The 24,639-nt window shown below is 47.2% G+C and overlaps 1 protein-coding gene across 4 annotated transcripts in view; it reads left to right on the top strand.

Annotated features, from left to right (window-relative positions):
* The window catches only part of LOC147666515 (N-acyl-aromatic-L-amino acid amidohydrolase (carboxylate-forming)-like), a 544,437-nt gene that overhangs the window by 495,012 nt on the left and 24,786 nt on the right, over window positions 1-24,639 (top strand). For all 4 annotated transcript variants that reach the window (XM_086949028.1, XM_086949027.1, XM_086949026.1 and 1 more), the window contains exon 6: window positions 5,153-5,262. In XM_086949028.1, the coding sequence (XP_086805154.1) occupies window positions 5,153-5,262 (110 nt within the window). The remainder of the gene's footprint in view (window positions 1-5,152; window positions 5,263-24,639) is intronic.

The raw sequence follows: 24,639 nt of genomic DNA on the forward strand, positions 1-24,639 counted from the left end.
CATGAAACAAATACGGGCCTACAACCATCCGGCCGGCCTCGACAACGTTTGGAGCACATCAGCAAACAATACGGCACCTCAGTAGTTCTTCAAACAAAATACAGTCGACTTGGGTTACACTGGAGAAATCCGTACTACTGGGGAGCAGGAGAAGTGAAGGTTTATTTTAAAAGTTTTTTATGAAGAATATTAAACTGTAAAGACTAGAAAGGATCAAGGACCAAACATACCATCCAAAACTGAAGTGGGCGACGCACAGCAAAGAAATCCAGCGAGCATGGAGACAACATCAAAATGGCGGCACGAAAACAGTACACAAGGATTGACAATCGCAGAATACGTTGTGTGCCAATTGCTACCCACCCCCTTACAACTAACGCCATTGACCCAAAGAAAAAGGGAGAAAGAAAAGAATGTAGAAATAAGAGAAAAAATAAGGCCCATATAAACCAAAACGGACAAAATAATATCCCACCCCCCTGCCCCCCACCCTACACGCATGCAGAGGCTACGGCCTACCCCCCCCAGCAGTGTGCCTGTCGCCCAAAAAAGAGTACCCGAAATAAAGAAGAAAGAAAAGAGAAGAAAGAAAAAGGAAACATGTATTACCGGAGGAGGGCCAACCATATGCACCCGAAACAGCCATCATGAATATTATCGGCCGCCTCACCCCCGACCCCTAATCGAATCATAGACAACGTCCAGCTCCCCCGTCTATCCATCACAGTCTTAGCAATGCAAGCAACGGTAAGTAAGAAGGGGAAAAGCAGAGTCAACCTTGTCCCTTGCGATCCAGTGTGCCAGTGAGGTACAGTAGCGAAGTAGCCTTACGGAATAGGAAAAGCAGCCGGAATGACCACAGCGAGACAAGGCATCGTCCACCAATATCCACCCGACGCAGGGCAATGTGATCCACAAAGGTACAGTACAGGCAAGCACACAGCAGCAGTCCTCCAAAGTTAGACAACCAAAGCATAAGCAACATGCCCAGAATAAGAGTGCTAGTCTCGCCAATAGATCCCGAAGGAGGTACCAGACATGGCTTCCAAAGGCGATCCCCCAGCATCTGTACCTGTGCAGGAAGCATACTTTTCTCCACTGTTGTGACAGGCAGTGCCGCGATGGTGTTTGGCTCTCTCACCCCCAGCGCCTCCACGCATCTCTGAAGAGGCAGCTTGCAACAGTCGAACCCAGGGTGTGGCGAAGTGCTCCGCACGCGAGGGGCCTGCTCGGCCAGTCGAGGAGAGCGGGGGCAAAATGTTGTCCAATCGGCCCTCCAGGTCCCGGGCATTGCAACACAAGGCAGCTCGCAAACCGGCCAGGGCACTCAAAACATCGCCGATCTTCAAGGGCGCCTCGGGAGAGGATGATACTGCAGCTCCCTGCACATGGGGCTCGCAGGCGTGTGGCAATCCTCGAGCCCGGTCGCCGGCATCCCTTCCTAGCTGCCGGTCATCAAATCAGCTCCCCGACGGGCACAGCCAGGGCGTGGGGACCAGGGCAGCACCCTCCATTCCAGCGCCGCGTATGATGGCAGCACAGTGTCGGTCGTAGCAGGCGCCCGCAGCAAAGACCGGTTTGTCAACTGCAAGCGCAACCACTCCGTCCAAAATGGCCCCCTCCACTCCGCTTGAAGACAAGAAGACTCGCAGGGTCATCCGGGGAGAGGGATACAATTGTTGCAGCGGCGGCGATGAAGCCGTGAAAGCGTGGCAATCCAAAGAAGAAATGTTGCACTGCTGCGGAAGACCCAGAACATCTGCCGTGTCACGCCGGCCGATTCCGCCCTGCCCTCAATGGCCGATGTTATCGTAATCAAGCTGGCCGCAGCCGAGAACAAAGGACCGGACCCCGTCGTCGAACACCAGCAGGAGAACAAGGGCGTCCTGTCACTCCCATCGCAGGAAGACCGACGGGGAGCACATCGTTGGAACCAGCGTCGCTTCCCGAATCCGATGCCGCACCACAGTTACAAAATAGCACACAGGAGGAGAAGCGGCACGGGAGGGAAGCGGACGGGTCGGCGGAGCCGAGGGTTCAGGCGGCCATCACGGTTGCTGGCTAGGCTCCTCCTACTTTCAAATATTATGTGCAGTGTTAGGGGACATGTCACACAAGGATGTGTGTCATGGCGTGTTTTTACTTTTGTCTGCACCAAGGCACTCAGCCTGCGGTGGCAGTTTGCATGATCTTTATGAGGGGTCCTTTAGGATGAGACAATTCATGCTGCAGCCCATGGGTACCTTCTTTAGTGACCCAGGCACCGGGGGTACCCATTACTTAGGGACTTCCAGAGGGCACTAAAGATATTGTGAATTAGGGAAAACAATTGTACAGTTTTGGGAAAGAGATCCTTGCACTGGGGACCTGATTAGCAGGAACCCAGTGTATTTCCAGTTAAAATCACATCAAATACCAGGCAAGAAGTGGAGGGGCGACCATGTCAAAAACTGCACTTTCTGACAAAATTGCACTGTGGTGGTGACATAGGCTGAGTCTGAGTAAATCGTTACCGTGTTCCTCATACTTTGGGTTAGGGCTTTAATCAGTGTTTTCAGCTCTGCTGCCTGTGCGGGTTGTATGTTGCACAATCGTTGATCTCCTCCCACTCCTGAACGTAATGGGCTAAGAAGGTGGGCGGTTAACTAGATGAGACTGTACTAATTTTGCTGATGGTCTGGAGACCATCAGTTTGTAGCCTGAGACATGTTGCGTAGTCAGCATGCTCCTGCTTTTTTCTATGACCACAAACACAGAATGCTCAGCATAAAGTGTCAGCAGCCCCCCTATTACAGTGGGGTGATTTTGTCAATGGCGAAAACTGAAGCCGCCAGAGCCTGCTCACATGGAAAGTGAACCTGCATGACTCAGTCTAAATGCCCGCTCAAGTACGCAAGGGGTTTGTGCCCCAGGGGATATTTCCGTGTCAGAACTGCTGACATGACTCGAAATACAGATTATGGCTTTGTCAAAAATCCCTTAGCCCGCTACTAATGCATGCTATTCTGTGACTAGGGGAAGCTCTGCGTGGTACAGGTGAGTCTGAGAGTCTTGTCGATATTGTGTCCTGGATAAAGATAAAACAAATTCCTTGTGGAAAAAAGGGAATCACTCGAGAGTCACCGGCCGCTCTTGGCCAGCCACAAGTTACACCTAATCTCCCAGGTCCATATCTTTTTCCCTAAAAGTCCTAATCGCTCCCTGTATCACACCCAGGGGCCAAGCGTACCATCTGTATTACTCCCAGTGGACCTAGCAGCCAACCTCTCTCACTTCTTTCAGATGCCAACGGTGTTAAGCAACCAGTGGCACTGAGAAAACCTTTTAGATTGAGAATAAGATTGAGTTGCATTCTCCACTCAGTCAGGATAGCTTTACCACATAAATAGCGCCGTGGGAGCCATAAAGGGCTATACAATAAGTATTCATATAAACCTTCACCTTTCCTAACTTGCTGACTATCGAAAAAAGGTGATTTCTGAAGGGATCGCCTTTAAAGCCACCTTACTACTCCTCCGTTAGGACATATAAAATACGTAATATTCTATATTTCAGTCAGTTGCAGTGTGCTCTGGTTATCTTTTTTTGCTTGTCTGTAGTTTGCCCTACGCCACATGTTTGCTAAGGTTCCGATGTCTTGCCTTCTGTGACAGCTGCTTCAGGGCGGACCTCTGCCCCATGGAATCAGCAGAACTTTCTATCAATTGCGGTGTCCACTCACCTTTCTTGATACGCAAAGGTGAATCCGTATGGGCGTATTGGCTGCAGTCGGGTTAGAGGTTTCAATCAATTCTAATAGTAGCTCACCAAAATGTTGCTTGAACATAGAATACCTTGAAAAAACAAGAGGGAAGAGGCATTTGGTAAAACAGGAATAGTTTATTTAATTAAACTGTGAGGCCGGGGAAACAGTCACAGGCATAGGGTCTGAGGACTGTCTCAACGTATAATCGATCTGAACTGGTTTTATACAATTGACTAAATACCCAAAAATACCTCTGGGGATCCAGTTTTGGTAAGGAATGTGAATCTCTGTTTTTTGGAGCCAAATTAATGTATTTGATGAGGAATTCAGGTTCGACCTTGTGTGGACACAATGCGGCCAGTGGATCACTTGTCCAAATGTCCGGCATGGGGAGCGTGTGATTACTGCTTATACTTTATGTGCTGTGTCCTGATTGGCTATGAGTTCTTAACTATGTGGCATCTGACTTTATGGTGTTTTGGGAACACGAATACCATTCCAGCCATGTGTGCTTTATTGGGGCCAATCTCCCTGGACCATTCTGGTGTCCCTGCACCTATCAGTGGGAGTGATCTGAGCTTTCCCATTTGTGCGTTTTTATGTCGGCTATGTACCACCCCACCTGTGACCACAGGCCAGGGTCTCAGAGCCTGCCTAACTACAAATTTTTGATGATGTGCAGCTCATAACGGGCAAATTAGTCAATTAAGATGCAATTTCGTTTTTATATATGAATGTATAGTTATTCTCATTGTCATCGAATTTCTCGGTATTAACACCTTTTAGGCAACTTTCAAAGTAAATCCAACAAAAAACGTTTTGTGCTGGTTTGTGACACTTTCGTGATGCAAACTCAGTGCAAAAGGTTTATAAACTTGGCCCTATGTGTCCTAGTGGCTGGAAATGGCGGTCTGCACATATACTCCACAGGTTGGATCCCACAGCCCCTACATAAGGGGAGCGGGTATGAACCCTGAGCAGCAGCACTATGTTTACAGGTGCAGGTAGTAGCAGTCTTGCCTTCTCCTGCACTGTCACCGGTCCAGTTTTCTTTCTCATCCCTGTAGTTTAATCAGGACTATTTTTCCCTCAGCGCCTGGTTTCTCCTCCCACTTTAATATCATCCTGTATATCTCCCTATTTCTTTCTCTTTTCCTCTGCTGTTTTGCAATTATTTATTCTGCTGTGTTTCTCATATTGCATTCTTTAATTTTACTCTCCCTCCTTTCTCTCATCTCTCCCTTCTCCTTTTCTACTTCACTCTCTTCTACCCCACTCGATTAGTTTTCTTTTTCTTCTGTTTTCCTTTCTCTCATCCCTTTACTTCCCTATTCCTTCTAACGCCTCTAAATCTCATTAATGCAGTCTCCTTTGCAGTTTTCACTTATCTTTTCGCTCATTTTCCAGGAGCAGCCTTCCCAGCCTTTGAAATGGAAGCCTATGTGTCCATCAGCCCTGAGTACTTCCCTCGACACTCAAATGGCGAGATCTCTGGGTTCATTCACCCCAAACTTCAGGTCAGTCCAGTTTGTGTTTATTATATGCTTAATGTGAAAATTTGGTTTATGCTGCAAACAAGGACACACACAGGTGATGATAAAACTTGCAGCTTTAAGAATGGCGTGTGTGGCAGGTATTAGTTACTTTTAATGTATGTTAGGTTAATAAACAACAGTGGGGCAGCAAATCTCTAAATTACACAAACAGCACCACCATGTGGCAGCAGTCATACGTGCCGGTGTTGAAAATTAAGTGCTGGTGCCCAGCCCCCGAAGCAACCAGCTCAAATTAAGCACTGCTTCCCAGTAAGAAAGAGTTGCATTGCCTAACAGAATTGTGTCGGTGAAGTTTCCCTCTTTGGACTCACATCTAATGCAAGTTGTGCCGATGCTGTGTCACATCCACCATTGTTTTAATTTAGTCACATATATTTTCTGTAGATCTTTGAACTCTTCTAAGCAATATCTTTAGATTATTGTTTATTCCCTGGGCACCATGAATGCAAATGTCCAGTCATCATCCACATGTGGGCATTTTAAATCCCCTCACCCGTGCTGTTAGGTCATTGTACAGTAGCTATGTGTATGAGATACAGATAGGTCAGATCCTAGGTGTTGGATTGGATTGGATGTGGATTTATAGAGCGCGAATTGCTGCCCGGAGGCGTCCAAGCGCTGTAATAGTAGAGAATAAGCATGGGCGAATTTTGCGAATCTGGCGTTCGCGAATTTAGCGAATTTGCAAACTCGCAATCTGCAAAATCCGCGAATTCTCGCGAATTTGCGGATTTTTTTTTTGTGTTTGCAAGGATTTCTGCCAGTTCGCAAGGATTTCTGACAGTTCGCGAGGGTTTTGTAACAGTTCGCAATCGCGAACTTACATGTCGGCTCGCAACGGTCACGATTATGTTGTTTCTACGTCTGGTTCATCATCATAGGTTCCCAGCACCCTCTGTTTCACCCCTGCCACCCTCTGTTTTACCCATGCCACCCTCTGGTACATCAATGCCTTATGCCACCCTCTGGTTCATCATCACTGTAGATTATGGGGGGAAAAAGCAAGAACACCTGCCTGCTTCAACTGACATGAATTAATTTGGGGTTGATTTATTAATGTGTCACTGTTTTAAAATTCCAGTCTGGCACCCGCATCCTTATCTGTAATTTGCTTTCTGTTGCAGTGCAATTTTTTTTTCCAGGACCTTTGTGGCCTACTTGTAGCTATTCTATGAGCCTGCTGTGAGGGTCAGAGCAGGGTCATACAATTGTTGCAACTAGCAACTGAACAATTGTTGCAGCTAGCAACTGAACTTTGGAGGGGCCCTTGTCAGGAAGCACTACAGGGAACGGTTACTGATGATGAGTTTGAACTTTTGAACCTGCTTTCACTTTTGCAAAACTCGTTTTTCTGCAGAGCAGCATTACAGCAACTTTAATGCCCCACCAAGCTTATATGAGAAAGTTGATTTCTAATCCAAAAGTTATCCAAAGAAAATCAAAAGGCCTCAAATCTAAAAAAGTGCAGGCAAATGTCAACCTGAGGAGTTATTCTGATAAAAATAATCATTTTCAGAAGGTCTATGCTGCTTGCTAGTAGATTTCTTGTGCAGAATTGCAATTTTTGTAATTTCGCGAGTGCGAGATTGTTGCTGCCCGCCGCACCTACATGTTTGCAATTGCGAACTTACACCGCAAAGAAAAAAAATCCGCTGCATGCGAATTTGCGGATTTTGCGGGAAATTCGCGAATCTCGCAGATTGCAAATTTACCGAAAATCCGCAAAATCCGCAAGCGTAACGGATTTTCCGCCCATGCTTAGTAGAGAATACATAGTCCCATTAGAAGCTGTCGAAGGCCTTTTCAAAGTTTATTTAAAGAACTGCAAGGGGTTCACTTGGTCTGTCGTTTACTGTGAGAGCATTGATCACTCATCGGATGTCAAATCATGTTGACCGGCTGGGCACAAAGCTACTTTGGTCCATATGCACAGGGTTGCCAATAACCTAGTAGTTGGTTTGCTAGGACTTTGGCTGAGATCCTGGCTCTGGTGTTTACCAGGCAGATTAGCCTAGAGGAGCTGCAGTGTTCTCTTGGATGGTCTGGTTTAAGAATAATTGTGAGGTGAGACTTGCACATATCATTTGGGACGACATTTGATTCTTCCGCATTTAAGAAATGGTCAGGGAGAGTTGGGGTGATGGAGCATGTCAGCCCTTTGAAAGAATTCTGCAGGGAATCCATTGGGACCCAGGGTGTGAACAAACATTAGTTACCGCACTGTTGATATGTATGAACAAGCATTGGTTAATGCAATGGACCTGACTGGTTGCATCCTCAATGCCTCCATTACCTCTTACACCTACCTGACTAAATGGAAAAATGCCAAAGCCCTCAAAATGGGTATTTCACTACATCACTCCCTGAGTTTTCTGCACCAGGGGAGCTGTGTTTCCTGACATTGTAAGCCCTGGATCAGGAGTGATGGATCCCAGCAGATAGCTCAGTTTGTATCAGCCCCACCAATGGATGTGTTACCACATCTGAGCCACTAGCAGGCGGTAATCAAGACCTGGCTGTTCGAATAAGCCTCCAGGGCCTGTAAGTGCCTGGATAACTCATCGGGTGATTAGCCGAGTGTTATGATCTACTGTTGCCTTTCCCCTTGCCTATGTATCTCTTCCTTACTGCTCAGCTAGAATGAGTTTTGGTGTGCTTGGAGATGTCTGGAATGTTGGATGATTGATGATGCTGTGGAATGCATGGGTTCCTGGTGAGGTTGGGAATGTCAGTGGGAGTGTGCAGGCTGAGCAGGAGAGAGGCTGCTCCTGGTGGGGCATCACCTGGTATTACGTCTTCCAGTAACTTATCTAAAGCGGTCATCTTATCAATAAATCTACAACATACTTATATACCACTTGGCTACAGAAGATCTTTTATTTACAACACCGATCTTTACAAATCCTCATTGATTGATTGTTTGAAAGGCCTTCAGCAATTCAAGCTTTAACGTAGAATTACCTACATTTATAAAATGCACGTCTAAATCTGAAAATGTGGGGTGACATACATCTTGTTCACATGTTCTTCTTCTTCCATCCCTACAATACAAAGCAGAATAACACGATCCATGTATCAGTGCACTGCCCCTGGTGGTTGCTTAGGTGCACTGCAGTTTGACTTAGATGTACGTATCCATACTAATATAATAAAGAGAGAGCCCAAACCTTTGGTGCTGTGATTCCTGAGATTACCCGCCTCAATCACGACACCCAATACAGCGTTGGAAAGGGCAGTTGCAGCAGAAGGACATAGGCTATGCAGACGCCCACCATATACATTTAAAAGGTAAAAGAACCTGTGCCAGCAAAGTAGTCCCTTGTGGGCGTGTCTGTGTTGTGGGCGTGTGCTGGGGGCGTGACAAACGCTGGGGGCGTGTGGTACGTTCCGCCCTTCATGCCATGTCTCATATTGTGTGCTAATCCCACCCTGCTCCCTTTAAATACCCCTGCACCCCATAATCATAACCCACCCTTACTCCATAAAATACCCCAACTCCCTTAAACAATAAACCATCTTAACCCTATAAATATACCCTGTACCCCAAAACCCAAACCTATCCCTAAACCCTAAAAATACACCTGTACCCCAAAACCCAAACCTAGCCCTGAAACCTATAAATACCCCTGTACCTCAAAACCCAAACCTACCCCTGAACCCTAAAAATACCCCTGTACCCCAAAACCCAAACCTAGCCCTGAACCCTAAAAATACCACTATGCCCCAAAATCCAAACCTACCCCATAACCCTAAAATACCCCTGTACCCCAAACCCCAAACCTACCCCTGAACCCTAAAAATACCCCCTGTACCCCAAAACCCAAACCTAGCCCTGAACCCTAAAAATAACCCTGTACCCCAAAACCCAAACCTACCCCTGAACCCTAAAATACCCCTGTACCCCAAAACCCAAACCTAGCCCTAAACCCTAAAAATACCCCTGTACCCCAAAACCCATACCTATCCCTAAACCCTAAAACTACCCCTGACCCCATAACCCAAAACTATATCTGAACCCTTAAAATACCCAAACACCCCAAAACATATACCTCAGTACCCCAAAACATATACCCCTATACCCATACTTACCTTATCCAAACATTTAAAAAAACATGCTTTTACCATTCATGCATTTACAACGAATTTCGTTGTAAATGTATGCGTGGTAAAAGCATATAAAATGTAATGCCATGCGTTATAATGGTATTGCGGAGTCATGGTACTTTCGTAATGAAAGTATGCGGAGTGATGGTATGTGGAAAGAAAGTTGCGGAATAATGGGTGTTTACCCTCCCCGGTAAGTACATTGGTGGCACGGCGGCGCACATCTCCAGCAACATACTCATATTTTTTCACCACTGATTTGAAAAATGCACAGGTCTCTCTCACTGATGGCCAGCACCGACATACACTTTTAGACACACCTCCCGCCAAAAGTTCTATATTTGCGAACTTCAGAGCTGGGGAGCTATGTTCGAATCTCGGCATCAGCTCAACATCCTGTGATTCCAGGCAAATCGCTTTGTCTCCCCGTGCCTACCACAAATGAATGTGTTCTTCTGTAATGTAAATTGTGCTCATGCCATGTTGTTGAGTTCGCGCTATATAATATTGCAAGGAAAAATAAAGTAGGGAAACTCGAGTTCACACACTACTGAACGCGCACTCTTAAGTGCATCAGCAGTGCACTGTGAATCGGAGCGTTTCACAGGCCTGTCACAGATAAGAAATGCTATCTAAACGAAATCCTACAAAACAATATACTACTGGCCGGCAGCAATTCATACCCAGACAACGTCGGGACGGGCTGCTAGTGTATAAATAAATGTATGAATGTATGTGGCATTGTATAGCATGAACCTAGTGAAAGGGCAGTGGCGTCCTGTACGTGGCAAAAGACTGGCATAAAGTCAACGATCAGAGGAGAGGAAGCTGAGTTATTGATTGTTAGCAGATTGTTATGTATTGGTATTTATGAGCTGGGTCTTCAACTCTTTCCTCAGTTGGAGCAGCGTTGCAGCAGTCCTGTTGGAGACAATAAACATGTTTGTATAAAGTTGGTCTTACTGCCCTTTGCAGCAGGCACCCCTGGGGTCAGTTCTGTCAACTTTTCACAAATCCCCTACACCTCTTCCAGTGTGGCACATTTTTCTATCGGGGGTAAATGCAGACTTTGACTAGGCGGTGAAATGTTGTAAAGGCTGCACATTGCCAGTTAGCGCCAAGAGACCCCTTGGGGTGTATAAGTGCTTTAGTAAAAGCTTTTTTTATCATCAAGCACAGGGCAGTCCTACAATGTCTGTTCTCTCAGTGGGGCCAGTGAGAAGTCTAAAGGTTTTTAAGAGACCTCTTAGATAGTCAAGTGCTCTTCAAGTTCACTGTTTGAAATATAAATTTGACCTGTGAGTTAGTTAGTTACTAAATTAGTTCACCTTTTGACTTTAGTGAAGCCCTGTAAACCACCAAAGAGAGAAGGATTATACCCAGGGGAAGATTTTTTTTGTGTCCTTCCATAGAGTCAGACCCAGTGCTTAATTTGTAAAAAAATATAAGTGCCAGGGCTCTCATCTGGAGCCTTCCCCTGCCAACGCTGCCAATGATAGTCACAACACAACTACTAACCTTCACACTCCTGCAAGTGTGACAGTTCGGACTATTTCAATCAATCAGTCATTTCATTTGTAAAGCGCACTACATACCCTTGAGGGTCTCAAGGCACGAAGGTGGGGGGGGGGAGACGGGGGCTGCTACTGATCGAAGAGCCAGGTTTTGAGGAGTCTTCTGAAGGCCAGCAGGTCCTGGGTCAGGCCCCCACATCTTTAAGAAAGACTGGGCCGGCAGGTAATTGTCATTTTTAATGTATATTGAATTATTAATTAACTGTTGTTTGGTCACCTCTAAATTAGCCAGCCAGTTCCACCTTGTGGCAGGCTGTCACAAGCGCTGGTGTTGACAAATAAATGCTGGTGCCGAGCACTGGAAACCACTAGTTCAAATTAACACTGGCTAGGCCTTGAATCCAGGACTGAGAAAGAAACATCAGCTGACCCTGAGGAGAAGGAAGTCCACTGAGAAACTCCTACATTAATCAGAGGAGCTCATAAGGCTCAGAGGAGCCTAGTAGATACTGGGAGGGCCACTGATGCTGCCTGGCCCAGCCCTCAAAGACCACATTGGTAAGGCGAGGCGGTCATTAGTTATCGATCTCTTTACCTTATTGTGACAGGCACCCTATTTGCAAGGGAGGAGTCTGCATGGAGAGAGGGAAGGCTTAAAGAAAGACGCTGGGTTAAATTGCTACATTTGGGAGCCTTACCAGGGCACTCTTCCTTTTGGGAGCCTTACCAGGGCACTCTTCCTTTTGGGAGCTTTACTAGGGCACTCTTCCTTTTGGGAGCCTTACTAGGGCACTCTTCCTTTTGGGAGCTTTACTAGGGCACTCTTCCTTTTGGGAGCTTTACTAGGGCACTCTTCCTTTTGGGAGCTTTACTAGGGCACTCTTCCTTTTGGGAGCCTTACCAGGACACTCTTCCTTTTGGGAGGCTCACCAGGGCACTCTTCCTTTCCCTGTGTCTCCGCAACCAGTGAGACCTCCAGGCCTTCTTGTGTGTCCCTGCAGCTCAACCACCCACAACCAGCCCACTGTATGAGGTTACATCACACCTGCACCACTGCAGACACTGCCACTTGTGTTGTTTGCTGTTCACCATGACTCTTTGTTACAGATTTACTTTACTTTTGTAGCACAAACCCAAAGTATTGTGGTGGTATTTATTTTCAGATGTAAATTAGGATTTGTGTTGCAAAGTTGGCTAAAGTAACATAAAGTAACGCTATGCGCTACTTTGCATCAAGTGGGCGTTGCATGGGTGTTCCCAGGCAAGCACCTTTAGACCCTGAAACACATTTCTATCTACTACTAAATGTAGAAGGGGATTTCCACCAAAAACATAGCCTGCTCGAGACAGGCTCATTGCAGGAGGAATGTTTCATTCTCTGTAATTTTCAAGCTTTGCATGCGTACTGCATTGTACAGCTTACGTACACATTAGGAAAAGCATTAGAGCAAAGTTTTTGTACTGGGAAGATTTCCTTCCAGTACAACAGCTATGCCTGAGCGAAATGACACAACTTTGCACTATGATGCAAGGGTGTCTGCATTGGTACATGACAGCGTAAAGTGTGTCAGCACTGGGGGAGAGCAACATAGTTCTGTATCTTTCACATAATGCAGTGTAGCAACGTTGGTTGTTGTGCACATTGCATCCTATTTTTGTAAATGTCCCCTTTTTTCAATACTTATCTTGTGCGGTACTCCAGAATGGACACTTCGCTCTTACACTGGCCCGATCCTTCTAGGACCCCTGGCAGCATCTGCATCATCAGATGCCACCAAGCTGCAGAACCTGCTGGCCTCTACAAAAAGTTAACCCGACAAGCACAAGCAGTACTTCAACCATGATCCGTCCTGAAAAGGTAGGTAATCCCTGTGCCCACATTTTACACCTGTGCTGAGTAACACTCAAGCTAGCACTTAATTGAAGTTGGCTTATCTCACATTTCAATAGAAATGTTGAACTGGGTAACTGTTGAATTTCTAAAAAAGTATTAAACTTGTGATAACAAAGAAGCAGCTCCTTGTTATGCTGCCTGAGAATCAAGCGACAATAAGTTTCCAGTTGACCCTGTATTCCAAATATCAGCGGCGCCTCCTCTGCTATGGCGGAGGAGCTTTGCCCCCTTGCTGTCAGTGCCATCTCAGGCTGGCCAAAACCACATGCGCACTGAGCTGTCTCTAACTCAAGCTATGTTGCTTTGTTGGAGACATCTGGCAGAGGCTCCCAGTCTCCCTGGGAGGGCAAAGCAAAGGCGCTGGGGCCAATCTTGAAGTTGTTCTCTCGCATGAGAGCAGCTTCAAGATTGGCCGCAGTATCCTCTGCCTGCAGTGGAGCCACAAGAATAGTAGAAGACGGCGATGCAGTGGGCTACAGGCGGCAGGTATGTTTTTTCCCTTTATCTTCTTTCAACCCCACCTGGCCACACCGTCCTAACGCCGGCATTACTGAACATCATAAGGAGCATATAGATAGGCACATCTCTTTCTTACGGGTGAGAGCAGAGGTCATGACTTTGACCTCTCCTTTTAGGAGCTTCTTCTTGCAGGCCACTGGCAATTAACCAGTAGGGGGAGCCCAAAGAACACCTCTCTGTTCTGCTGAGGAGTTTGTTGGCTAATACCAGAAACACGCACACACTTGTACACACAAGTACTCACATATACACCCACCCATCACACACTCACATACACACATATACCCACCCATATAAACCCCAGCACACATTCTCCCTCTCCCTCTCTCTTGCCCCCCCTCTCTCTCTCCATCTCTCTTGCCCCCTCTCTCTCTCCATCTCTCTTGCCCCCCCCTCTCTCTCCATCTCTCTTGCCCCCTCTCTCTCACCATCTCTCTTGCCCCCTCTCTCTCACCATCTCTCGTGCCCCCCTCTCTCTCTCCATCTCTCTTGCCCCCTCTCTCTCTCGCCATCTCTCTTGCCCCCCCTCTCCCTCTCCCTCTCTTGCCCCCTCTCTCCCTCTCCCTCTCTTGCCCTCTCTCTCTCTCCATCTCTCTTGCCCCCTCTCTCTCTCCATCTCCCTCTCCCTCTCTTGCCCCCTCTCTCTCTCTCCATCTCCCTCTCCCTTGCCCCCCCTCTCTCTCCATCTCTCTTGCCCCCTCTCTCTCTCCATCTCTCTTGCCCCCTCTCTCTCTCCATCTCTCTTGCCCCCTCTCTCTCTCTCTCCCTCTCTTTTGCCCCCTCTCTCTCTCCATCTCTCTTGCCCCCTCTCTCTCTCCATCTCTCTTCCCCCCTCTCTCTCCACCTCTCTTGCCCCCTCTCTCTCTCCATCTCTCTTGCCCCCTCTCTCTCTCCATCTCTCTTGCCCCCTCTCTCTCTCCATCTCCCTCTCCCTCTCTCTTGCCCCCTCTCTCTCTCTCTCCCTCTCTTTTGCCCCCTCTCTCTCTCCATCTCTCTTGCCCCCTCTCTCTCTCCATCTCTCTTCCCCCCTCTCTCTCCACCTCTCTTGCCCCCTCTCTCTCTCCATCTCTCTTGCCCCCTCTCTCTCTCCATCTCTCTTGCCCCCTCTCTCTCTCCATCTCCCTCTCCCTCTCTCTTGCCCCCTCTCTCTCTCCATCTCCCTCTCCCTCTCTCTTGGCCCCTCTCTCCCCATCTCCCTCTCCCCCTCTCTTGCCCCCACTCTCTCTCCATCTCTCTTGCCCCCTGTCTCTGTCTCCATCTCTCTTGCCCCCTCTCTCTCTCCATCTCTCTTGCCCCCCTCTCTCTCCATCTCTCTTGCCCTCTCTCTCTCTCCCTCTCTCTTGCCCCCTCTCTCTCTCCATCTCTCTCTCCATCTCTCTCTATCTCTCCAAAACACATCTCTTTACTTATGGCACAGTCATGCTAGCCACTTATCTCTCACACTATGGAGGAAGGAGGGGTGCCAGTCAGATGGTAGACATTCATTAAGGGTGGTAGGTAGGCAGCCTCCCAAACCTGGAGTGTGGAACGAGTGATCCACTGTCACATCCAGCTGTCACGCCAAGGCCCACACAATGGTATTCAGGAAGTTAGGCTCTGTCTGGATGTTACCCACTCCCTGTCTGCCTAGTTTTGTACCCTTTACCCATCTTTCAGAAGACTCAATGTAATTCATTCTTTGTGGTCATGGGGATGATAGTCACAATGTAGGTTCCGCCTTGGTTGCATTTATTTCTTATTGATTTAGCATTTTTGAGAACAACTCTGCTCAATAGGACACTGCTGTCCAGGCCCCAGTGTATGTTCTTTGCCCCATAAAACATGGTAAATTAGTTAATCCCCAATTGAAATATTTAACTTTACTTTGAGGCCATAGTACATAGTTGTAGGAAAGCAGGAACTGCTTTCATGGTTACCTCCACGTTTAGCTTGTCGTCAGTATGCAGGATTATGGAACCTCGGTGTATAGGGGCTAAGCCTTTCCTCTACCTTAGTGCCCACCAGCCCAGGACCGACTAGCTATAGTGTCTCACTCGCTCTCCTACACACTCACAGAGAAACAAATGATTAGACACCCTAGAACACAACACTCCTGACTCTCTCAGGAATCGCGGTAACAAGGCAAAACCCTTTCGCTCTCGCTCTTGTTTTTGTCCACAATAAAGTCTGACAGAGACACAAAATAGTTTAGAATATTTATTTCAACGATCGTGTTCTATAATGCAGTATACATGCCGCAACAAGCCGACAAATGCATAATGCAAATATTGTCAGCATAGCAACAAGGCCATATATCTTGAAGGGAGATGTCATAATGAAAAGACAGAGAGAAGACAATTCAGCCTAACCTCCGTCCGCCTTGCTAGAAATGAGTATTATTATCTAACAGAAGATCTCTGGGTTTTTTCATCAGACCCCATTCCTTATCTACATCACAGGATCCGAATATCTCTTCTCCCTGGAAAGGTCCCTCTCCAAGTGTGTGTTTTCCATGCGTGCATCCCCGTAATATCAAAATACTAGCCTCCCACTAGCTGCACTGGTATGTTGTTGAAGTGCTAGGGCCTGACCAGAACAGAACAAGGGGCATTTTTTTATCAACCTTGTTCACAATGTTCAGACTAAACTCCAGGAACTGGCAGAGAACTAACACAGCGAACAGTTCCTATGTGAAAAGTACAGACTGCGAAGTTGCAAAAATAAAAGCAGCTAGTAACGTGTGCAAGCTGAATCATAGCTGATGGGTTCATGCTAACATAGTGATGTCGACACTGTCCCCACCGGCCACCTGACAGTACCCAGGGCATAGTTACACTAGGGGTCTCGCTTGGACTGCAGCACGTATTGTGCCACACATGGGAGTCCACTTAAACCTTGACTACGGGCCTGCCATTGCAGACTGTGTGAGTTGGTGCTTGCCCCTCACAACCGATATAAGTTCCCTTGTATCTGAGGTCCCTTCACTTAAAAGCTAAAAGTCACCCCTATGGAAGGCTCTTCAGTCCTTAGGGCATGGTAATTGATTAAGTGTCAGACTGCCCCTGCATGAGAGGACACCGTTACAAACCCAGAGTCGATTCTCCAAGCTTAAAAGTGCGGTCATTACAAAATTTCTAACTATATAGTTGCTGCACCGAACCAGGTCCTGTTTGGCATAAAACATGTTGGAATCATACCCCAACACTGATTTGAGTGTTGGAAGTATGATCCCATGTACTAGGGGGCCCCTTACGGGACCCCCCCTGAACTCCCGGTAACAGCCTAACAGGGTCTGCAAGCAAGCTAGTGCTGCTGCTGACCACAGACATGACTCTGCGCTTCTGCTGCTGAGCCAAGCTCAAGCAGGCGAAGGTGGAACAATAGTTCTGTTGCAGGGAGGTGTTTCCCACCTCATAGACAGGATTAAGTATATTGGGCTGGTGTGGGGGCACTTGCCAGCGCCACCTTACTGCTTTGAAGGGCACAAATGGGGCCTTTCCCGCATACTCCAGTTTTAGCCAGTTTAGGAACCCTTGGTTCCTGCTGTGTATATGTATGTATATGTATGTGTATATGTATAGGCATTTATATAGCGCACTACTTACCCGGAGGGTTCCAAGGCGCTTCGACCGCTGCGAAACCCTTCCTGGCTTCCCTGAGAGATGGTCCCTTAATGGGTATCTCCAGGGTGAGACCAGGCATCCCCGGCGGTCTGGTGGGGCCGTTAGTGAAGATGAGGCAAGCTAATGCCCAGAGTTGCCGAGTGTGATCGCTGATCAGAGTGGGCACCGAGGCGAGAGAATTATCGAGTCCGCTGACCCTGGTCCAGAAACCTGCCGCGCCGGGATTCGAACCCTGGTCCCGGGCCGTCCTCTGCTCTCGGGTCTGCCGCCTCTAACCAGTGAGGGAAGAGAAGTATCTTCCCATCTGTCCAGCCTCTCCTCCGGGAGGGACCCCCAAGTCGTTCCAACCCTCTCCTTAGGGTACTTAAGGGCTCCACCATGGGTGGGTATTCAGATTCTTCGTGGGACCAGACCAGTGGTGGCTGGTGAAGTGTGAGAGAGGTGGGGCTGGGGGCTTGGCCTTGGCCTTAGGGTGGGGGGTTGGAGGAGTGCCCAGCACAGCATTTTCTGTGAGGCCAGTGGCATTTCCATTGGAAATGCATTTTTTTTAATGGGATAAGCGAAGCAGTGATAGAGTGATAGTTTTTAAATATGATTAGTAAACTACAAGGCAAGACAGTTGTCATGTAAACTCTGTACATACATTATCAATTCCTTTGAGTTGAGTTCTGGAAGTCCCTATATAAAAACGGCTGAAAATTGCACAATAGGTAAAAACAAACCATTAACATAAGGAAAAACAAATAGATTGCCAATTATTAGCTGATTTGTATAAAGTGAACCCAGTAAATGTGGATAAATCAGGGCTTCCTCACTTAAATTGTGTGAACTTTGACAGATATTTTACCTCACCAAAATTCTTCCTTCATTATCATGTATGTATTTGTTCAAAAACGTTTTGCATTTGATTAATAAGCTATGACAATAATACACCACTTTCTAACACTAAAATTACAAGGGATAGTTTTTAACCACGAACCATTAGCGAAATAAATAATTATCAAGACATTTGCCATGTGAAGCCAGATTATTATCAATAGGTTTGAGTCGAGTTCTCGCAGTTCCCTGTGGCATAAAGGCATGGTAATGAAATGCAGAGTGCTTTAAATACTTGTGCTGGGAGCCAATGTAAACAAGAAAGAAGAGGTGATGCAGACAGATGAAGGGAGATTAAAGAGCCAGATTTTCAGTTCATGCCAAAGTGTAAATGGCATGACCACGTTATAGTAAATGCAACAAAGGGAATTATTCATATTGGGTGATGCGTACAGTCAGTCACAGTCAGAACACAGGTCTCTGTCCTCCACTCCACACAGCCAGACTCTCGCCTTGATTTGAAAACCTGTTTGCACTGCCCTGTCCCGTCTGTCCTGCAACAAGTGTCTACTTAGTACATCATGTGTTAATGATTAATAAGAAAAGCCAACTGAAGGGCTCCACTTTCGGGTGCGCTTTTGCAGAGGCAGCTACCATTTGAAGGGCCCCCTATTCTCTCCCACACACTGCCTGAGCTCCCACCTGCTGTCCAGCTGGGCTGCCATCTCTCTTTTTGCAGCGTAATCATAATCACGGAGCTCTGAGCTGGCTGGCTGCTGTGTAGGAGAGCCAGTGAGGAACGGAGCGAGTGAACAGCAATGGGAGGGAGGGGAGTCGTCATCTTCGGACCGCAGTAGGACCGCGGGAGGATGAAAAATGTGTGAGAAGGGAGACGTAAGGCTAGGCCCCAATGAAGGAAACTTAAAAAAAATTATGAAAAACGTTGTAAACAAAATACTTTAACTCGCCTGCTGGTGACTGCCCATGACAAAAGTCCTAGGTCCACGAGTTTATTTCTGGCTGCTCTGAACCCACGTGTGAAGCGCTGGAGCTCAAAGGCGTCACTCACAACGTGCAGCTAGGGAAGCAGCCACCTCGAGTCTGCGCAGACTCAATTTCTCTGCTCCCCCTCTGTTTGGAGCCTCTACCCCGCCCTTTCTCAAGTCGTCACAGTGACGAGTTGGGAAAGGGCGTGTGACCAATTCCCCACTCCCTGATTGACGTGAAGCCCTGGCGCTACAGGGCTTCACTGTAAAACGCCCAGGGCTGATTTTATCCCGACGGCCACAGGGGGTGGGGACTGGTGCACAAGTCTATGTGTTTACCGAGCTCATGACATCACAGACCTCAGGGCTGTGAGATCATGAGCCCGGCAAATTCTGTTGACTTTGTCACTCAGTGTCAGCGTCACTGCAGACTTCCTCATCGCAGAGCCAGTGGCAGGCAGTGTGCAGCAACCTGAGAAAAACAATACTTGCCGGAAAGGATTTGGCGCGCGGACTGCAGAGACGCCAACTGGGGGTAACGGATACGACCCTGACAGGTAACTACCTTAAAGTGACTGTAAACCTGGAGTCAATCGAGGACCGCTGAAATTGAACACGTGACGGTGCAAAACGTGCACGTCACATCATTAAAGGCTAATATGGTACAGTGGAATATGCAATACTCCAGAAATCTAAATGAAGAAATATGAGCGCCGTTTCGAGAATCATATTTCTTGAATTTACAAGGTGAAGACTATACTTCAAAATACTGCCGGAATTCTACCTCATTTATCGTCACCCATATAGAGGGATTTGACTCCTATTTCAATCCGATATCCTGATTTGGAATACATTCGTGGCTCTTTAATTACCATTGCGCCCTGAAGAAGTTCCGCCTGAAGGAACGAAACGCGTTGGCTGGTTTCTCTTTTGGAATATTAAAAGAACTCTTTTGCAATCACGGATTCAGCGTTTTTCATCTGGAACTATTTTTTGATTACAAACTCTATCACCCACATATGGTGGAGATCCATTTACCTGAGCGGTGCATTTCAAAATTTGATCTAAAATTGACTTTTCCCAGAGTTTATTTGGGATATACTCTTTGGACAGGGAGTATTTATAACTGCACGCCATTTGAAAGAAATCTTTATATAGACATTGGTGACATACGGGTTGGTGCATTGAGGGTGTATAAGTGGTCCACTGTCCCCATTGTTTTGTATGAGAAAAAGAAACTAATGATGCGTGTTTAGGCTGTGGGCATTATTTAAATGTTAACACAGTGAGTAAAACAACTTGGTTATTGTTGGCATTGTCAGATAAAGTAAATGGGGCGGAGCCCCGACGCCCTTAACGAGAAACCGCCCCTGGACCAGACTTAACCCTGATTTTATGTCACTCTTCAATCGTTTGACACTTGGATTTCAACTGGAACCGAGAGTGCACCAACGAAGACACCTGCTGCTCCTGGTCTCACTGTTTTTCAAGTCTTTTGTGTCATCTGTGTCTGTTTTTCATCCAGGTTCTCCAAAAGACCTGTGAGCACCAAGGACACCGAGTAAATCTACCCTTGGAGTGAAGGAGCCACTACCCTGCATCTGCAGACTCCACAGCAAAGCTGTCCGGTCTGCTGCTCCTGATGTCCCACAGACATCCCGAGTCTCAGAAACACAAGTACCGGACCTGTCTTCCATGCACTTTTGGAGGACAGTATCCCTCGTTGTGGCTGTTGGGTCCAAACCATTGTGCACTGCATTGACTTGCTGTTGCCAAGGCTTGTTGGCTCTGCACTCCAGAGATCTTTGGGCTACAAGAAGTTCCAGCCTCCAGCACCTCACTTCCTGAAGAACAGAGTGCTCCCTGCATCCCTTGCATTGTGGGGCTCTGACTTTTTAGAGCTGCTTGAGGTACTTTTGCGACTCCTGTGCCTCTGGCCTGTGAGTCCTCTCAGGGGTGTTCCTTTGCTTCAGTGGGCTCTTCTGCTTGCTCAGGCCCTGCTCTGACTCTCCTGCATTTGGCAAGTCCTTTGGACTTTGCCGGTACCAACGGATGCTCCTTTTTGTTCTCCAAGCAATTTGTGGCTACCAAGGCTTGTTAGTGCTCCCGTCAGATACCGACCACCTAGACATGCGATGTGGAACAGCTCGTGCATGGCTCCTGGTCTTCCTCAGCATCGCCTGGTCCTCACAGCTGCAGCGACAAGGTCTCCGTCTTCACCTCTGAACCTCTCTACATAAGTGGTCACCTCCAAGTGCCATAGACTCTCTCCTCTGCTTGCAGGAACTTCACTTCAAGAATCCATCCTTAGATTCCACCGGACTTCTTCAATCTTCAAGAATTCCACCAGAGGCATATATTTCGAAGTCTCCCATTGTGTTCATCGGCAGGTTCAGATGTCTCGTCATCACTATGCACCGGCTTCCCTGGTATAGGTAACCTGCTTCATTGAGCCTCCACATGTGGGGTGGCTCTCCAACCTTCCATCCTCCAAGGGGTTTCTTTAGGGTCCTCTGGGAAAGTCCTTTTTCTTCAAAACTGCAACCATGGCTTCTTCATTGACTTCCATTGGGCACATGGGCATCCTGGGTACTCACCTCAGGTGTTTCCTTGTTTCTCCAGCTCTTCTGAGTCTCCTGGTCCAAGTCCTTTTCCCCTTTGCAGTTCGCATTCCACTTTATTAGTAAATGGTTTGGTCTCCCCCTTGAGACCACTGCATTATGTACTACACACCTGATTGTGTTTGCTATTGATATCTTCGTGTAGGAGATAGGCCAAGGTGTTAGGGATTGTGTTGTGTAATAAATAGACGTATTTTTATATAAACACTGTGTGGTCCTTTTCATCTAATCTACACTACATGATTAAACTGGTAAAACAAGCTGCTTTACAATCCTTCAAGATAAGCCTGAAGGCTGCTCTCCACAGGTCAATTGGGGGGTTTGGATGCACACTGGCTTTTTTCTTGAAATTAGTCCATTTTAATCCTTGTCCTCATGTAGCGCGTGCATTATCACTGGATGCATGCCTTGCCCTGAGGCACGCTACACACTACACAAAATACTGTGGGGCTACTTTTCCACCCCAACCCAGTGGCACAGCATTTTCTGATTATCTCGACCATCTTCTACTGTTTAATTCCACAAAGTTTACACCATATTACTCCCTACTTTCTTCGTCATTTCAACACTTTTTATAGATGAGCCACGTGTATGTTGCCATACTATTTCACGCACTTCTAATGCTCTTGGTGTTTCCATCCGGACCTCGTCAACGAACACCATTGAAAAGCATGGTAGGTTCTAAGCAGTGTTCTTTTATTGAACCCAATGAATGATCTTTTAAGAGAAATCGGTTGCAGAGGCGCGTGAGTGCCTTGTGTGAGCGAGAGGGATGAAACATGCATTTAGATTGTCGATCAAGTACCGGGTCCAGAGGAAGGTTAAAATCGCCCCCTACTACTAACAGGTCGTCTTGTGGGATATTTTCTATGGCGCGGGAGACCGAATCCCAGAATTCCGGCACGTCAGAATTGGGGCCGTATATGTTCACAACGTGGATAGGGTCATCGTCCCTTAGAAGATGTGTAATGAGCAGCCTGCCCTCCGTGTCATGTGTGTGCGACACAACTGAGAGGTTAGATTTTTTTGCAATCAGAGTGATCACTCCACCTTTCTTATGTACAGCGGGGGAGCAGAGTGTGTGCGAGACCCAGTGGAGATTAATGAAACGTGTGTCCTCTTCTGAAAGTTTGTTTTCCTGCAGTAAGAGAATATCCCCTTTTGATTTAGCGAGGTATTAAAAGACTTTCCGTCTCTTTACTGGGTAGTTAAGACCCTTAACATTCAGGGAGACTATATCGAGGTTTTCTGATAAGGACTTAGCGTCGACCATCGGTCTCAGCCGGTATCACTAATTGGAACATCAGGGTAGTGGAATAGGGTGTACAACCTACAAGGGTCCACAGGGATGGTCTGAAGGATAGACCCATCCAAGGTCTCAGAGTGGCGTCCTAACATAGATGTGGGATACTGCATCCTGAAAAGAATATTAAGCACAACAAAAAGAAACAAATATTATACATGTCCACTCCCTCTTCATCCCCCCTCCCCCTCCCTCCTCCCATCCCTTCCCAACCCTCCTTCCTCCCCCTCAACCCCCCTCCCTCCCCTCCCACAACATACGTACGTAGGGAGTACGACTGCAGTTCTGTCACTAGGCAGAACAAGGATAATAAACAGCATATTAACAACAGCGATAACTCAGTCGGGACAATTGTAGGGCGATCAAAACATCCGAAAATAAGATATGAACAATACACTATAGGTCCCGAGACAGGAGATGTGATCTAAGATCGTTTGAAAGAGAGCATTAGTGGTAAGGCATCTAAAGGGGGAACTGGGACCCATCCGTGACGCGTTAAGGCATGCACATATCACAAATAGTTCACAACAGGGTAGTCAGAGATGTTTTAGAGACATATATACCTCATTCCCTTCATCAGGGGTCGGTAGCAATAGAATACCTTCACAAGTACAGCATGGGAAAATAATTAACGACTTATTGCAAACAGTTATCAGAGCTCAGCTAGCTCAATAAATGGTAACAATACAGCATGTGTGCCAAAGAGCCCTTCTAAGTTTGGCAGTAGTAAGACAACTTTGAATTAACATATTGTAGTGTATAACGTATTGCTAAGAACTAGCTGTTAATAACTTAAATGCCCTAATTAGACACCCAGGGCATCACTCACGATACAGGAAGTTCAATTTAGGAGACACTGGAGTGCAGTCTCTGTCGTAGTCAACTTCTCAGGGAAGGCCTGTTTAAGAGTGAGCGTGGCATGCAGCGCGGCAGGCATAGCTACCGCAAACGGGCTAGGTGTGACACAAACAACAGACTTCAAGCTGGACCAGAGTGATGGGAGTCATGGATGGCTGTCTTTCTCTTGTTTGATGTGCCGCTCGACTGGTCCATACTCTGTGCTGGGCAGTCCTCCAGATGACACGCTAAGTCCCTGGGGTCTGTGTAGAAGTGGGGTCTTCCATTCTCAATGATTTTAAATCGAGATGGGCCTGCAAAGGAGAAGGGAATGTTCTTTGCTTTGAGTTTGTTCTTTAGCTGGAGGAATCCTTTTCGCAGCTCAACCGGGTCTTTAGAGAAATCTTGAGTGAAGATTATGCGTTGTCCCTCCCACGAGATGGGATGATTCTTCCTTGCGAACTGGAGGATAGCCTCAACATGTTGGAATCTGAGACTTGCAAATCAGAGGACGTGGCCCTTTCCTTTTCATATCGGTGAAGGTGGGGATTCTATGTGCCCTGTCCAGCTCGAAGCCGTGTTGGAAATCGATCTTGGTGATCATTGTTATCCACGTCTCTAGGAATGCTACACACGATTCTGCGTCCTTTTCGAAGTTCTCTGGCACACCAAAGATGTGGATGTTCCCCCGTCTGTTACAGTCCTCCAACTCGGCGTTGTGTCTCCTAAGGGCATCAGTGGTGTTTTTCAGGCGCTTTATTACTTTCGATGACTGAAGGGACATGTCTTCCACGTCACTCAGGCGTTGTTCCGCGTCCCCCAGGCTCTTATTTATAGTGCTCATATCTGCTCTAATCGCCGTGAGTTCGAGCTGCATGGCGTCCGTGTTGACTTTGGTGGATTTAGCCAGGTCGTGGACTTCCGCTAGCTTTTTAAGTATCATATCCATGGTGGCTGCTATGTCCGCTCTGGCTTTGATGGGAGAGTCTGAGATCGTTGGTTCCGGGCGCACCTTTTTGTTATTGCCCCTGCCCTCTCTTTCTGCCATTGTAGATCAGTAGAGCTAGTATTAGGATGAAAGGAAGAGATAGCGCTTGAAGCATGACTGCTGGCGGGCGTCTATTGTGGGGTGTTCACTATTG

Source organism: Lissotriton vulgaris, unplaced genomic scaffold, assembly GCF_964263255.1.
Source record: "Lissotriton vulgaris unplaced genomic scaffold, aLisVul1.2 SCAFFOLD_440, whole genome shotgun sequence".
NCBI lineage: Eukaryota > Metazoa > Chordata > Amphibia > Caudata > Salamandridae > Lissotriton > Lissotriton vulgaris.